Source organism: Cucurbita pepo, chromosome 4 (assembly GCF_057944985.1).
Source record: "Cucurbita pepo subsp. pepo isolate OVF chromosome 4, ASM5794498v1, whole genome shotgun sequence".
Classification (NCBI taxonomy): domain Eukaryota; kingdom Viridiplantae; phylum Streptophyta; class Magnoliopsida; order Cucurbitales; family Cucurbitaceae; genus Cucurbita; species Cucurbita pepo.
Genome location: NC_141801.1, coordinates 10,049,957 through 10,067,572, shown reverse-complemented (window position 1 = coordinate 10,067,572; position 17,616 = coordinate 10,049,957). Strand labels below are relative to the sequence as shown.

General features: G+C 36.9%; 3 protein-coding genes across 3 annotated transcripts; all 3 read right to left on the bottom strand.

Moving 5' to 3' along the window:
- Window positions 1–969: 969 nt before the first annotated feature.
- LOC111792589 (elongation factor P (EF-P) family protein) lies at window positions 970–5,053 on the bottom strand. Its single transcript, XM_023674101.2, has 11 exons — window positions 4,679–5,053; window positions 4,511–4,541; window positions 4,356–4,369; window positions 4,206–4,256; window positions 3,517–3,586; window positions 3,043–3,112; window positions 2,859–2,926; window positions 2,430–2,553; window positions 1,993–2,032; window positions 1,393–1,460; window positions 970–1,288 (listed from the first exon to the last, which is right to left on the bottom strand). The coding sequence occupies exons 1-11, from the start codon at window positions 4,913–4,915 to the stop codon at window positions 1,276–1,278; spliced, it is 786 nt and encodes a 261-aa protein (XP_023529869.2). The 5' UTR covers window positions 4,916–5,053; the 3' UTR covers window positions 970–1,275.
- A 1,219-nt stretch (window positions 5,054–6,272) lies between these two features.
- Window positions 6,273–10,436, bottom strand: LOC111793304 (mitochondrial dicarboxylate/tricarboxylate transporter DTC). The gene is made up of 7 exons (XM_023675134.2): window positions 10,279–10,436; window positions 10,001–10,123; window positions 9,679–9,762; window positions 8,570–8,631; window positions 8,108–8,469; window positions 6,895–7,109; window positions 6,273–6,740 (listed from the first exon to the last, which is right to left on the bottom strand). Exons 2-7 carry the CDS (start codon window positions 10,118–10,120, stop codon window positions 6,684–6,686), a joined length of 900 nt encoding a protein of 299 aa, XP_023530902.1. The 5' UTR covers window positions 10,121–10,123; window positions 10,279–10,436; the 3' UTR covers window positions 6,273–6,683.
- Window positions 10,437–14,538: 4,102 nt separating this feature from the next.
- On the bottom strand, window positions 14,539–16,612 carry LOC111793777 (uncharacterized). Its single transcript, XM_023675811.2, has one exon. It carries the CDS (start codon window positions 16,398–16,400, stop codon window positions 14,736–14,738), a length of 1,665 nt encoding a protein of 554 aa, XP_023531579.2. The 5' UTR covers window positions 16,401–16,612; the 3' UTR covers window positions 14,539–14,735.
- Window positions 16,613–17,616: the final 1,004 nt, after the last annotated feature.

The following is a 17,616-nucleotide window of genomic DNA, read 5'->3' as shown; positions in this document are numbered from 1 at the left end:
TCGAGCACCGGTGAACATGCACTTTACACACCCACGACCTAATAAGTCTTGAGAGGAGCCTAGAACTAACTCACTCTTAATCTTGTTCCAAAGCAGGAGGAAGGAAGCACTACGTCAACCTTCGTGTAAATAGATTATGATAACGTCGTCGAAGTGGTATAAAACCTCGTTCTCTGAGCCCAAAGCTTAGTGCTCTTTTAAGTCTGACTTAATCATAGGAAAGTGTGTGACGAGCAGTATAGTATACGATTTACATACTTATTTATTTTGCAAGTCAGCAATTTTCCTCAAATTACAAATTTCGTTTTTTTACATGTCAATGTACTATCGAGTTTGCTCGAATGCGTGGGTAAACATTCAATATTACTAAGATGTCCCTTGAGCAGTTGATAAGTGGGATTTAAGGTTAGAGGTCTCAACTTTTGATCTAGCTTACCCCGTGAAGATGGTAGGGAGCTTGAAAGCGTGTTTAAAAAGATAAACAACACCATATTCATCTCATACATGGCCCTCGACCTAAAACCATGTAGGTTCACAGTTGTCTCAAGGGGGTCACAAAGGCCTTATTGAAACAACCTCGTCCTCAATCAAACCGGTTAAATATGTTTCACGAAAATAAATCAACAACTCAAGCAATGAGATTTTATAGAAGAATGTGAAGTTTTATAAAGGTCGTAATTTTCTCTACTAGACTACAAACACTAGTAAAGTAATAAACAGTGAGAAAAACGTTAATCTAAATTTATGAAAAATGGATGAGATTGCTTGAAATTTTACAGAGAGAAGAAAATGTGTGATTGATCAAGCTAACCTGCACCGGTAGGTACGGCTCAACACAATGAACCAAGTTTGTTCGTTCTACTTAGATTCGTACATGAACATAGACTATTACCATCGATTAATACTCACAAAATTTGTCAATCTAAACATAGCTCAACGCCACCTCAAATTGTTGAACACAAATAAAAATAGTACTAAAAAATGTTAACTTTCATTGTGCCAAGTAAAACATGGTCTTGTCCCTCTCATAGCATACAAACTATAAGGTATCATAACAAAGAAGCATTTATTGGAAGCTCAACAACAATTCAATAGTGTTCCCAAAGAAGCATTCTTAGCAGTTGCATGATTGTTGAGGTTGCATACCTCTTGATACACCAAATAATTTTGTACCTTCTTGTTCTACAGCAGGACTGCTCATCCGCTCAAGCTAGCAAAAAAAAACGAAATGGCTCGACGACCTATCTAACCGTGCTCATCATCGGAATCTTACGACTACCCCTTTGCCCTGCAGAGGAGAAAGATGGTGTGAAAAAGGATTGTTTAAATGATTTTCTACAATATTCAATGCTTCTTCTCCATCAAACATTCATAGATGACAAGAGGGCATACCTCTCAATATAAGAGTCGTCCTCTGTATTAATCACTACAACATCTCCGACAACGACGTGTGGTGGTACCTGAAAAATACATGCAGAGCACGGTCCTTATAGCGCTCGAAATTACATCAGTAACTGTGGCAGAAGAGAACTTGAACTAGGCTAACTATACAGAGCAACAGAGGATGGCCAAAAATATATGAGGAAGGGACTGCTTCAATGATTAAGCCAATACTGCCTCAATTACCAGAGTTATAAACAATGCCTCTCTACCAATATACAAATTGCGTATTCATTACACAGAAACGTATATATAGATGTCGTTCACAGAAGCATACAAATGTATATACGCATGCCCATGTATGGCACGATAACTCAAATAACAGATTGTGGCAATGAGAAAGGAGAAGTCCATATGGCAATGCTTCTCGGATATGAACGCATACACGAGAGAGAGGAAGAGAGTTCTAAATCGTTGCAGGTAATGTATTGGGAGGCTCATCAAGGTTAAAAAAGTAGAGCATGAAAACAGATTAAAAGTACAGGCAAGGCTAAAAATAAAAGTCCCCCAGGGAGGTTATGTAGCACTATATAAATGAAGCACCAAACCTACTTTTAATGTCATGCCATTGTCCAGCACTGCCTTCTTTTCCCTGAATCAGATAAAGTCATTAGTGCTTCTTTTCCCTGAATCAGATAAAGTCATTAGAATGTAGGGTTTATGATCGAGCTAAAAATGTTTTTTCTAGCACAAGAACACTGTAGAAATTTTTTCATAAATTATGAGACATGAAAAACTTAAGAGAAATTAGGAAAAATGATAGACAGAGACAATCCATTTCTCTAAAGCTTTCAAAAATTAAATTCCTCTTCACTTCCTTGAATTCCTATTTTGAACGAAAAGTGCAGTGCACTTTAGCCAAGATAATATAGTGAAAACAATTGCAACTTAAAGTCGCATGGTTTCAATTTCATTTGTTACGCACGTTCAAAGTAGAAGGAACATTTTTTTTATAAGAAACCTCCAGAATAGAAAGTTAAAGGACATACTTGGGAGTAGCTGCAATTCCCTTCATAGGTGGTTGGGCTTCCTTCACAACACACGTCACTCGTTTTGGAACCGATGCAGATAAGGGAGTATCATTGAAAAGTTGAACCATAACTTTCATGTCATCTATTTTTCACGTTTATCAAGGGTTAGTTCCTAGAATAAACAAACAGAAGTTGATTATGAATGATGGCACATAACAAAGTAAATATGGATCGACAATTTGTGGCATACATAAGCATAATTATTATCATTGTTATCATCATTATATTACACGATAGAATATTCGAGAAACATTTTTAGAGAAGCTTTCTCACAGTAGGAAGAGAGATGAGACTTTAATCACAAAGATTTAATCATGCTGGATCATACATGAGTCAAGTAACGAATCGAATATAATTTGTAATGCTTATGCACGTCATTTTAATCACCTTGTAGATACATGGCAGCTTTGCCAAACAATTCCTCGGGGACTTCCAGTTGCTCATACGTATCAGGGCTGATGTACCATTAACAGAACAAATTTTCAGTAAATCTCATTCTATTATACTTTCCAGGAAAGTTCACCACAAAAAAATATTGAAGAGTTTGTAGTGGGAGAATAGTGGAACTCACTCCATTAATAAAATTTTGGCATCCCGATCTCTACACATAAATATATATGCTTTCTCCTGCACAAAAACCCCTGCAACAGTTCATTAGTCACAAGATATGATGGTAACTCTTTAAATGGAAGGATTGGCGATGCCTAAGACTATTCCTAACATTTAGGCACAAAAAATGTAGTATTATGTCATAGACATGGATGAAAAAAAGATTATGATAGAAGACATTGTATAACGAGATAACAAAATGTCAATGTGTAAATATTTTAAGGGTACAAATCAGATCAATGCATACATCATCGAAAGACCATCTACTAATAATTAGAGGCATCCCAACAAAAATGTTGAGCAGTTTATCCCATGCTTCTTAATAGAGACCAACATCCTCAACTAGGTGTAATAGGATTTCATTTGCAACAAGATTTTCATAATGCAAGGTTTATCGGATGCATAAGAAGGGTATCTAGAAGGAACAGTGCGTAACTGTCAACAGATTCATCTGTGGCCAACCGTTGAGTTACTTTGTTTCCACTCTCAACATCACGAAGTTCAACCTGGATAAAGTAGCGGTTAACGTTTTAGCAAGGAAAAACACCTATATATATGTGAGATAGAGAGAGAGAGATAATAAGATTTATTATAAAGTAGTCCGTCGAAGAGACGCAGAAGAGTAAGAGTGAGGATGATACATTCTCCCAATCCGAAAAATTATGAAAAACAACGTTGCAAATAAACGCTGGAAAACCAATAACGTCCCACAAAGAAAGTTACATATTTCTCTCAACCCTTCAAGATTGTAATAGTCCGAGGAAACCTTATCTCATAACACTATGGGGTTCTATGCATAAGTATTTTCTGCAGAGGCTCTTAGGGAACACCAGAAGATGCCTAAGAGGAAAAGCCACAGCACGTAGGAAATGGCGAAAACCCACCACAGAAAATATTCAAAGATAACTTTACACCTTAGTTAGTAGGAATATTTTGAATTTTTAGGACACTATAAAGGGTCTCGACCCCAATGAGCGTGTTTAAGAGAGAACTTGAAGCAATTGGAAGATCTTTTTAAAATTTCCCCTACCCAAAGCTATTGCTTATCAGTTATCCCAAAAAACACGTCCAAGGAAAAATTCAATTAAACTCAAAACATAGAAACTTTAAAGTTCAGAAATGAACCTTGATCGTGGCTTTTCCTCTTCCTTCATGTGAATGGTCGACTTTTGTAACCTAAACCAGGAGGCATAACCAAGCAACAAGAATCGCATAAGATATCACTGCTATGCTATTTTGATCATATCAAGAAGATGTAAAGACAACAAAGCATACCTGGTAAATACGTTCTGGGAGAGAAGAATTCAGGCAACAAAATCAAAGTCATTCTATCAGTAGATGCATACATATAACGAGATACAGAGAGAAACAATTGCTTTATCAGCCAACAGGCAGTACGCAATCAAATATCAACACAGAGAGACAGTAACCTTTCCGTTCAATGATATTTCCCACTCTCACCTGCAATCATAATCAGCAACCACTAGAAAGTAAGACATCTCAAACGACAAAGCTCAAGAAAAATTAAATCACTAAACCAAGCTACATGTAAACACGAAGAATACGGGGAAATCACGGAGTATAAGAAACAAGCTTACATCGGAACCGTGCACTTTGAATCCACGGTGCTGAATGACGGACCATAGAGACCCGAGCGATTGGCAACGGCCGTCCACGGAGGCGGGCCGAGGTAGTGGAGAAGAGATTAAATCCAATAAAGAGGAAGAAGAAGCGGTAATTGGCGCAGCAAGGGATCTGAACGATGAAGAAATTGTAGATGAAGGAAGATGAAGGGTCCGAGAGATCCCCTTGCGCAGGAGAAGAGCTCGCATCATGTTGCAAAGCAAAATCCAGTAGCTAGGTGGCGAAACTAAAGCTCCATTTCCATGGGCAGCGTTGGGATTTTGCAGGGATGATAGTGATCTTCTTCCAAATTCCAGCTCCAAACAAAAACCTCGTTTATTTATAATGGGCTATAATTTGGCGGCCTAGGTCATTTATAATGGCTAAATTATTTGATTGAATTACATTTTTTCGATTTATATTGTGTTAAATTTTTTGAAAAGTAGGTTCCGTTTTTTTTCAGTTTTTCAGTTGCCAATTGCACGCCAATGTTCGATAACTGAACCGTAAAATAAAACCACCGACAACTTAACTTAAGTCAACCCGAAAATAAAAACATTAAGTTGGGTTGTTCGAGTCACCAACTCAACCAACCTAAAATTTCAAATTCATTAAGTTGGGTTGTAAACTCTATTGAGGTTGTTCGAGTCACCAACTCAACCAACCTAAAATTTCAAATTCATTAAGTTGGGTTGTAAACTCTATTGAGGTTGTTCGAGTCACCAACTCAACCAACCTAAAATTTCAAATTCATTAAGTTGGGTTGTAAACTATATTGGGGTTATTCGAGTCACCAATTCAACCAACCTAAAATTTCAAATGAGTCGTCAATAAAACTAGCCCAACCTGCCCTTTCTATGAATAACTCAACAATATTATTATTTTAACTTTTTAATTTAAAAAATACTTTAAAATAGAAATGACTTAGTTATTTCAATTTTATTTCCATAGTAGTGTAAAAGTAATATTGTAATTTCATAAAAATATATATATTTTTAACTAATACAAAATTGAAGGGATTTTTATTAACGGTTAAATTAATTTTAATTTAGTCAAATACCAAATTTTAAAGTCTAATAAAATATATTTGTGATTTGATGTCTATAGAACTCGAGAAATTCGGACAAACTAGTACAGACTCTTCCACGCTCTTAGTCCAACTCCACCAAAATAAACTTTACTCAAAGGATTTTGATAGTTTTGCATTTTGAAAGTTCGAGGACCAAATTTAAATTAAACCCTAGGATATCTACTCGAACAAAACGACTTAACAACAAAGAGACTACCCACACAACTTCAACAACAAAACAATACATATATAGTTTCCGTGGATAAGATATCTATTACCTTAGTTATAATCGAAGGTTCAATTCAGAACCCGCCAACCCGCCATCTGTTAGAACAAAGAACGAAAATCACACATCGACCAAAGGATTGTTCATCCAAAACAGGACATCAGCCGGAGAAGAACATGATCCTAACAGGACAGAGAGAAAGAGAGAGAGAGAGAGAGAGAGAGAGAGAGAGAGAGAGAGAGAGAGAGAGAGAGAGAGAGAGAGAGAGGGGAAGTTTATCAAATTTAATGCATAAACTTGATGGTTTCAGAGACAATCAAGTTAGACAAAACTGATATCAGCAATCCCTTTTGTCAAACAAAAAGAGTACCCCAAACTTTATTTTGATCAAATCAATGTGTCCCCTCACTGATTCCTGAACCAAAAGCAATCCTAAACTTTTCAATCTTTAATAATCCTATAATCCTTTCGCAACCCGAAATCGATACCACAGTTTAGTCTCTCAACTCTATCATGTCGATCTTGCGATAAAAAATAGTAATAATAATGATGATAATAATAAGTCTAACTTTTACGGGCGCGATTTCTGTCAAGATGAAGAACCACAACATAGCCCCCCTTGAAGAGGGCAAGAAACGCTCCTAAAGATTGATCAGGTCGAGATGAAACCCCGTCATTCCAGAGCTCAAAGTCCAATGGTCTTCTCGAACTTTTGAACTTGGTTGAGGAAAATCCATGTCATCTGCATTGTCATATATCATAATATTAGAAGTAAAATCTTGATAAATAATCATCAATCTCCCTATCCCCGATCTTGGTGAGGCTTTACTTATAGCTCTGAGGCCAGATCGGGATGAAAATAAAATAGAAAACGGGGGGCGGGCAAGAGACCGTACCATGACGTGTGGAGCAATCCTAATACAGTAAACAGGGAAGCCAGTGTAAAATTTCAACGGCCCGCCAGCTTTCAAGGTCTTCATGGCACAATCCATAGAGCCAGAGTAAGGAAGCTTCCCTTCAGCATCAGGCTGCATTTTCTGAATCTGAGTCTTCACGTAATCAAATGGCAAACTGCAAGCTGAAGCAAAGAATCCTGAAACAGCACTTGCACCTGAAAGTAGGCAAGAATGGAAACAACATGTCAATCAATCAACACATAATAAGCATTCAAACCTCTGAATAGTTTCTATGAAATCTCATGGGTTGGGGAGGAGAACAAAGCATTCTTTATAAGGGTGTAGACATCTCTCCCTAGATGCGCTTTAAAAACCTTGAGGGAAAGCCCGAAAGGAAAAGCACAAAGAGGACAATATATGTTAGCAGTGAGCTTGGGCCGTTACAAATGGTATCAGAGTAAGACACCGGACAATGTGCTAGCAAGGAGACTGAGCCCGAAGGGGGGTGGACACAAGGCAAGGAAGCTGGAGCCCGAAAGGGGTGGATTGTGAGATCCCACGTCGGTTGGGGAGGAGAACAAAACATTCTTTATAAGGGTGTGGAAACTTCTCCCTAGCAGACACGTTTTAAAAACCTTGAGGGAAAGCCCAAAAGAAGAGCCCAAAGAAGACAATATTTGCTAGAGGTGGGCTTGGGCCGTTACAAATGGTATCAGAGCCAGACACTGGGCGATGTGCCAACAAAGAGGCTGAGCTCGAAGGGGTGGACACAAGACGATGTGCCACAAAGGACGCTGGGCTCAAAGGAGGTGGATTGGGGAATTCCACATCGATTGGAGAAGGGAACAAGTGCCAGCAAATATGCTGGCCCCAAAGGGTGTGGATTGTGAGATCCCACATCGGTTCAGGAGGAGAACGAAACATTCTTTATAAGGGTGTGAAAACCTCTACCTAGCAAACGTGTTTTAAAAACCTTGAAGGGAAGCCCAAGAGAGAAAGCCCAAAGTGGACAATATCTGCTAGCGGTGGGCTTGGATTGAACCTATAAAGTTCCATAATTTTCATTGACCAAGTGATGTAGACTCCAAAAGCGGAACAAGTTTCCAGTTTCGAAAAATAGAATAAAGATGAACAATGCATAGAGCATGAAATATACAAAGTGTATAACAAGATTGTGAAGAAATTCGATCATGAAATGGGCAAAGAATCTCACCTATAACCGTCGTAGCTTCACCAAAACCGAGGTTATCCTTGAAAAACTCAACACTTTGATCGTAAGAGGCAAGCATGCCCATATTCAGCGCCATTGCTCTCACAACTGTTGGACCAGCACCCTTCCAAAGAGCCAAAACACCCTCATCTCCAACAATACGATACAGTGCATGGAATGCGTTTTTGTAGTGTCTGCGTTGTGCAGCTGGGAGGGTAGCATCAGCCTGCATTCGGATAAGCGCCAAATCTGCTGGACTGCCAAAAGATGCTCCAATAGCACCAGCTGTTAACCCACACAAAGCTTTTTGATAAAGAGGAAGGGGCTTGCCGTCATTAGCTTCAATTGCTTTGTTTGTCAAAATCCTACAGAAGGAACGAAAAAGAACATCCATTAAACAATTAATACAATTCATTACACAAGAAACTTATACTTTTCGAAAATAAAATTCAGCATAAAACTCACTTGAACGATCCAAGCCGTGCAGTAGTATAGGTAGCTTGTCTAAGAAGCCCAGCAGAGAGACCCTGCTCGACATTATGCACATTAGAAATTTTATGTCGTTTTCTTGTGAAGAATATAAATAAGCAGGCACCTAACACGATTATAGTATGCACAACGAATTGCAAAGTATACAAGCCAAAATGATCAGACTTCCATTTTTCCTCTTAGTTTAGTCAGTTCAATTGTCGAACGCAGCCAAGGACACGCAAAACATACATACAAGCGACACAAGAAACCTTCAAATGATCTAGTAATTGCCCAATCTCTAACCACCAAACACCCAATTTTCATTTTAGAAAGCGGGGGGAAGGGATCTATTTTCTACAATGGAAAAAAACGGAGCTGATTTCACTCGGCACAACCTAACGATGCATCCAATACCAATAATCTGTGCCTAGAATGCGTTGCTAGATCTCTACTCTATCAAGCTATAGAGACAACAACAAAGGAGGTTTGACCAGGGGATTCCCTTTCATTACTCTTCACGACGAGGGAACCACGTCCGCATCCGCACCAGTCAAAGTGGTGGAACGCCCTCCTGAGTCAAAGAGAAAGCTTCTGCACCTCTCCAAGAGATACAATTTGGTATCATAATCGTCTGAAGGAGAGTGAAGAGGCAGCAAAGTTCGCCCGGTTACAAATCACAGCATCTATGAATCAAGCGAAAGAAAGTACCTACATCTTTCACATGTATATATAGATATCCATAGCTGTTCAAGCCAACTAAGCTTCAACATTTAGCTGCCCAAAAATTCACAAGATCTTAAAATCCTAAACGGGTGGCGACAATCATACATCTCTTACAGTTTTATAAACAGAAAACAAGATTGTAATATAGGATGAAAGTTGATCCACCATTTACAATCAATACCAGCACAAATCGGATCAATTAAGTCAATCTCTAAACCAGAATATCCTTCTCGGCTCCTCAAAAGACCTCAAAGGGACAAGATCTCATAACCAACAAGAAAGTTAATACCAAGCCAGTATTCTACAATGTTCCACGCCACAAGATCCACAGTACATTTCAAGTAATAATCACAAACTTCAACTGGATCTTTAAAACTCACCTTGTAAAAGGCACCAACTCCCTCCGCCTTAAGCATGTTCCTGGTTACCTCGCCTGCCGAGCCTTGACCTAACTGGATTCTCACCTGAACCAAATCAAGAACACATTATTAAAACAACAAATAAACTCAAAAAACGCATAAAACAGCCAAAAGACAGAAAAGAAAAAAAAAACCCTAAAAAACCCTAGATCTAAAATCCATCAAGAAACTCCAATCCGAACTCAATGAAAAACAAAATCTCAGCGAACCAACAAGCAACAAAATCCGGTTGAATCACAAAGATTCCTCACACGTAGCAGGTAAATCTGAAGATTTGTGTTACCTTGATCATATCGATAGGTTGAATGACGCAAGTCGCAAGCATACCAGAGAGGCCTCCATTGACGAAGGGCTTGACGGTGGGCCAAACACCAAGGGATTTAGGCTTCTTCTCGTCACCCATTTGCTGAAATGAAAAGTTAAGACAAAAAGCTCAAATGGGGGAGAGAAGAAGAAATCGAAAATGGTTTCTGGGTTCGAAAAAACGCGATGGCTGGAGCAAAGGAAAAGGAACAAAACAGTGAAGGAAATGTGGCTTTATAGTAGTGTGAAGTGTATTACCAAAAACCCTTGCTTTCTTCCCCTCTCGATCAGCGGCAATTGGCAACTGTCCAACAATTAATTTAATTTAAGGTGGTGATGTTGATTTTAATGGCGGACCTCAGATTCCTCGTCGATCAGTGAAAATGGCTAATTCCCAGTTCCAATTCTTCAATTTTTTCTTGGCTTTTTCCCCCAATTTCGATTCCTTTTACAGAAATGATGTTAAAAATAACCCCAAAACCCTTTTTGTTCCATTGCAAATTAGGGTTTGTTTCTAAATCAGATTTCAAACTCATTTTTTATTTACTTTAAGCTGATTTTTAGATTTTTTTTAAAATATTATTTTAATACATATTTTTAAATATTTAATTTTAGATCATATACTATCAAATTTTAAATTATAAATGATAGGTTTATCGAATATTCTCGTGTTTTTTATTACATGAACTATATTTTAAATTATAAGAACCAAATTTACAATTTTACCCTTTTCGCCTTTTTAGAAAATGACAATTCAATCAAGGCCACTTTTGTAAAATTTTCTAACATATTAAGATATTTAAAAATAATTAGTTGCTAAATATTCAAATATATTAAGATATTTAAAAATAATTAGTAGCTAAATATTCATATAAATAAGCATTTAAGCAATCGAGTCATATATATATATATATTTATTCATTTATTTGTCTATTTTGTCAAAAGAAAAATACTTAGTTTTTTAACCGATGCCGTAAATTATCTTTAATTAATTATTTTTAGAAAATGGTAAAAAAGTAAATGGAAAACATAGTAAATACCGAAAGGGTATTTATGGGATTTCACATTTAGGGAAAATCCTATATTGGCGAGCTTCTCAAGGGCGAGAGCAGCGTTGGTCCAATTTGTGAATCTGTTTCCCTTATTCCATATTTAATATTTATTTAAATATATATATATACGAAAAAAGATTAATTATTAATTTTATCTAATAAAATTATAAATTTTAAAATTATCAAGAAAAAATAGATAACAAAATGAAAATTGCGTGAGTGAAAAGGGTAAGGGTAATTTTTAAAAATAAAAAACTAAATATTTATTGAATCGAATATTCAAAAATTTATTAAATTCATCGTCCTAAGATATATAGGCATCCCGAGATGCTACACGTGTCAGATGAGCCTACACGTGTCAGATGCTCATCTCATGAGAATTTTGAGCTTTCACCGAAATGCTCGAATTAAATTCTTTTCTTTTTTACGAAATCTTCAACGTGGAATTTTGACATTTTTAAGAAACGTTTTAATAAAGGAATTATATTATAAAGTATTTAAAAGGAGAATGATAACGTTGTTGGGGTTTGGAATAAAGTTACTCAAATAATTTATTTATTTTTTATTAATATTATATTTTTTTAATTATTTAGAATATATTTAAAAAATGGCTGGATAACAAAAGCTCATGAATAACGTGGGCAATTGCGTCCAACTCAAGCAAACAAAGCCTTAATACAAAAGCAAATATATATATATATATATATATATATATATATATATATATATATATATATATATATATATATATATATATATATATATATATATATATATATATATATATATATATATGATCATTTTAACGAAATAAATACAAATTTAATTAAAGTATAATTAGTTCTTAATTCATAAATTTAATTAATAATTTAATTAATAATTTAATTAATAATTTAATTAATAATTTAAATAATAATAATAATATTAAGTCCTAAACACGAAAAAGGACGGATATTTAGGAAGATGGCATCATATCAAATCATATAATCATATTTTAGAGTGATGAGATCCCTACCTTTTGACGACCCTCCTACTGCTGATGAATTTCCATTGTCGACCACTCTCCTACTGCTGATATCTATAGGTTTTTAGATATGAAGTGGAGTGTCGAGATCCCTACCTATTGAAACTCTTCTACGATTGACGAATCTCCATTATCGACAAACCTCCTATCGTTGACATCTATAGGCTTTTAGATATGAAGTAGAGTGTCAAGATCCGTACCTATTGAAACACTTGTACAGTTGACGAATCTCCATTGTAGACAATCCTCCTACCGTTGACATCTATAGGCTTTCAGATATGAAGTAGAGTGGTGAGATCCCTAACTTTTGACAATCCTCCTACGGTTGATGAATCTCCATTGTCGACAACTCTCCTACCGCTGATATCTATAGGCTTTTAGATATGAAGTGGAGTGGCGAGATCCCTACCTTTTGAAACCCTTCTACTGTTGACGAATCTCCATTGTTGACAACCCTCCTACCGCCGACATCTATAGGCTTTTAGATATGAAGTACAGTGGCAAGATCCCTACCTATTGAAACCCTTCTACGGTTGACAAATCTCCATTGTAGACAACCTTCCTACCGTTGACATCTATAGGCTTTCAGATATGAAGTAGAGTGGTGAGATCCCTACCTTTTGACAATCCTCCTACGGTTGATGAATCTCCATTGTCGACAACTCTCCTACCGCTGATATCTATAGGCTTTTAGATATGAAGTGGCGTGGCGAGATCCCTATCTTTTGAAACCCTTCTACTGTTGACGAATCTCCATCGTCAACAACCCTCCTACTGCTGACATCTATAGGCTTTCAGATATGAAGTAGAGTGGTGAGATCCCTACATTTCAACAACTCTCCCTCCATTGTCGACAACCCTCCTAGGTTTTTAGATACGAAGTAGAGTGAAAGAGAGCAAAAGAAAAGCGAGAAAAGAAAATAAGAAACCCGAGCGAGAGAAAAAATGGGAGTAAAGTGAAAGTTGGAGCGACAAGAGCCAGAGCCAGAGCCATAACAAAAAGGATTATGACTTGACCTCTTAACCGAAGATACATGCCTTAACGCTCATTGGTTGGTTGGATTCCAGTTTCTAAATTTAAACTCTAGTTCTGATGAGGAGTCCCTAACATGTTTGGTAGCTACTCAATTCTGTGGCTATTGAAGTTGAGTTCTAACCAAGAACAAGACAAATATGACAACTCATTCCACTACAACCACACTCAGCCACATAATTCAATCAAATATTCAGAACATTGTTCAAAACTACTTAAAAGAACAAATAAATCACCAAAAATGGAAAATAATGCTCATTACCAGTTCAGCTTCAGCTCCAGAATATAAGATATTTAGCTGGACAGATGAGCAACAGACAATGCATCCTGATGTGGTTATCATATTTCTTTTGAAATTCATAATGCTTTATGTTTTTCCATTTCTAACAGCTTCACAAATGCATGAGTTAAACCAACAAAGCATTAAGGCCAACGAAAATTATGCTCCAATGAACAGATCAAAATGCCTAGGGAAAGTACCAGGATTCATGGCAATATAGTATACTAACATGATAGATTACTGTTCTTTAGTGTATTGATAGCAAAAACTAATGGTAATCCAGAGATATCTCTAGCTTAGTCAGTCTAGCATCAATCATTCAAGTCCCGAGTTCGGTATCTTTGCATTCGCAAATCAGGATTAACTGGAAAATAAATGTGAGATTCCACATTGATTGGAGAAACCACCATTTATAAGGGTGTGAAAACCTTCCCCTAGCATACGCGTTTTAAAGCCTTGAAGGGAAGTCCGAAAGGAAAAGCCCAAAGAGGACAATATCTGAGCAGTAGATCTGGGTTGTTACAAAATGGTATCAGAGCCAGACACCAAACAATGTGTCAGCCTTCTTGCTGTTCCCCGAAGGAGGGTAGACACGAGGCGGTGTGCCAGTAAGGACACTGGGCCCCAAAAGAGGGGTGGATTTGGGGGCGGTCCCACATCGATTGGAGGAAGGAAAGAGTGCCAGTGAGGACGCTGGCCCCGAAGGGGGGTGGATTGTGATGTCCCACATTAGTTAGGGTGGAGAACAAACCACCATTCATAAGGGTGTGGAAACCTTCCCCTAGCCGACGCGTTTTAAAGCCTTGAAGGGAAGCCCGAAAGGGAAAGCCCAAAGAGGACAATATCTGCTAGCGGTGGATCTGGGTTGTTACAGAGTGTCAGCGAGAATGCTGGCCCCGGAGGGAGGAGGGAGGGGGGAGGGGGGTGGATTGTGAGATCCCACATCGGTTGGAGAGGGAAACAAAACATTTTTTATAAGGGTGTGGAAACCTCTCCCTAGTAGACGCGTTTTAAAAACCTTGAGGGAAAGCCTGAAGGGAAAAATCCAAAGAGGACAATATCTGCTAGCGGTGAGCTTGGGCTATTACAGTAAAGGAGACATAATTATGTAACTAGTACGAGACAAAAATGGAGAATGGAATGACTCGTTTATATATTACAAAAATACAATAGAGATGAATCAAAATCGTGAATTCATAAAATGCTGAAAAAAGGAACAAGCATAACTTGAACCAGAATGGTTTCGATCACATATCATTATGAAATTCAATAACAAAGTAAACAAGGGACACGATTCACGTACGAGTAATGCTGTCGTCGACATGATCAGCACGTATTGACTCCATCCTTGCAATCTTTTGTCAAATTATAGAACGTTTCAACACGAGTCTTCGCCCTATAGAACACTTCAGTATCTACCGCAACTCTCATGTACCCATCAAACTCGACAGGTTTTCCATTGTTTACAAGCGTCGTTTCGTTGTACCACTCGCTCGTATTTCCCCATAATTCCTTGTAGTCATCAAGCAAATGGACTTTAAAATGAGATCGTAATTTGTCGAAGTAGTTATAGAACGGTTCGTTGGTGGCTATATACATATTCCTCCAAGGCCGAATCATCCCTTTCAACTTTTCAAGAATAGCATCAGGAGATGTATCAGCATCCAAATGAGGCCATAGCTCTTTGCTTTGTGCCTTATCTCCTCGAACCACATGAACGGCATCAAAATCCCAGTCCATACGTCCACTGATTTCTGTCACAATATTCATCAATCTTTTCGATTTCCACACGGCATGCCACGGTCGCTGTATATACTTCGCAGCTTGCCCTTCACACACTCTATACCAATAATTCTCGGGTTCGGGAGCATCGAACTGCCTCCATATGATCGTTTTCTTATCTTTTTTCAGCTGCATTGGTGTCACTTTATGGCTCACAACCTTCCTAACAGGTATCTTCTTCTTCTTGTGGCCTTTATCCCATTTCTTCCAATCTCTCAGAAATTCACCCTCCTCTACAATAGAACTAACCTCTTTAAGATGCTCAAAATCGAAATAAAAACGAAAATCTTTCCCCTCCTCATCTTTTTTGCTTGGATTATAATTACCAGACAAACACACACTCAAATCCATCACAAACGTCCTGTTCAAATACATTGCCTCTCCCAAACCACACAAGAAACTCCATAGATATTGGTTCATTCCTTTACAATAATCCCCTCCACGCGAATAGTACAAGTACTTACCCTTCATGAAATTCATCTCCGATCCCAACGTCGGGATCGTGTCGTTGATCTCCTCATCCCGTACTGGTGGAGAAACTCTAGCACTTCCTCCACCCTTTGTACGGTTGCTTCTCGGTCGTCGAGCATTTATACCTGAATGCCAACCACCAGCATGAACTACCTTATAATGACAATCCTCTCCAACATCAAATTTAAACCTCCTAAAATCCCTATACTTCCTCCATGACTTCTCTTTCTTGTTCCTAAATCTCCAAGAAACATCACATTCATCTTCTTTTGATCCATTAACCGGCGTTTGATACTCTAGGAACGCAATAGACTTAAAAACCCTCAAATTAAACCTCTCAACAGCAATCAAAATATGCGGATCGGAACAATTTACAGCCCGAAATTCATCACAATTCAATTTCGGAGTAGAATTAGCAATTACCTCCTCAGATTTTTCAATCACCGCCTCAGTGATCTGATTCCCCTGAGCAGACGGCAGTACAGGGGGAAGAACAGAAACCAAATCCTCGCCAGTTTTGACAACAGATTCATCGTTCTTAAAAGTGGCATTCTCAGAGGCAGTAAAGAGCTTAGTAAGAGCAGGAGTAGATTCAAGCCATGGATCTGGAGGCTTGTAAGTAATGGCAATGACAGTGATAATAAGAACAGAAAACACAAAAACAGAGAAACAGAGATTACTTATCAGCTTAATGAGATGCTGCCCAATGGGCTCTGTGGTCGGATTTGAATCTTTCATGGGGTTTTCTCAAGACCCCAGGTCCGGATTCGAAGCAGATCTTCAAATCGAGACAACAATCCGTCCAAATGGAGCAAGAAATTGCGAGAAATTTCGCAAAGTTAGAGGGAAGAATGGGTTTGCTCCATTTTGGAGAGATCTGGCATGGAAGTGAGAGACAGAGGACTGGCGCGCTTTGAAGTTCGCTGCAATCTGTCTTAGAACTCGTTGGATTAGGATTTTTTTTTTTTTTTTTTTTTTTTGGGAATATATGTTTTTTTATTTTTTATTGAGCTTAAAATAATATCAGGATCTCAATAATATAAATACTTAATTACCAAGTTTAAAGTCAAGTTGGGAATTAAAAATTAGATTTAGATATGAATTTTAGTAAATTGGATTCAATTCAATTTTCTTTTTCCTTTTTGGAGATTTATAAATGAGATAAATTTATATAAAATATAAATTAATTACGTCATAAAAATAAAATTTCTTATATTAACGAGTTATTTTTTATAAATAATTATTTTATAAAATAAAAAATTAAGATTATCTATGTTTAAAGGTATAAAATAATAATGGGTTCTAATTTAATTCATATTAAAATTAGTAGGCTAGTCAATAATTATTTTATAAAATAAAATTAAGATTATAAAATAATAATTGGTTCTAATTTAATTCATATTAAAATTAATAGCCTACCATGTTGATACTATTTATAATAACTCTTTTTGTCAATACTATTTATAATAACTTTTTTTTGTCTATTTTAACCCATTAAGTCTTTTTGTCTTATTTATTACGTCTTTTTGTCTTTTTGTCTTATTTATAATAACTCTTTTCTTTTTGTCTATTTTGACCCATTACGTCTTTTTGTCTATTTTGACCCATTACGTCTTTTTAACGTATCGTTATCAGCTTCATAATTTTAAAAACACGTCTCGACATATGAGGCAAGTGAACAATATCTCGACATATGAGGCAAGTGAACAATATCTCGACATATGAGGCAAGTGAACAATATCAGCTAACAGTGACTTAGACACGGTTACAAATAAATTTTAAAAATATATTAAAATTGTTTCTTTTTTTTTTTTTTCATAGAAATTATTCTTATTATTTAATAAATTTCAACAAAAATTTTAATAAATTTAGACATTGAAAAGTACATAAACGAGAATAATACAGCATCAAAAGGACAAGAAATAAAATAATGTTTTATTTTAACCGATACATT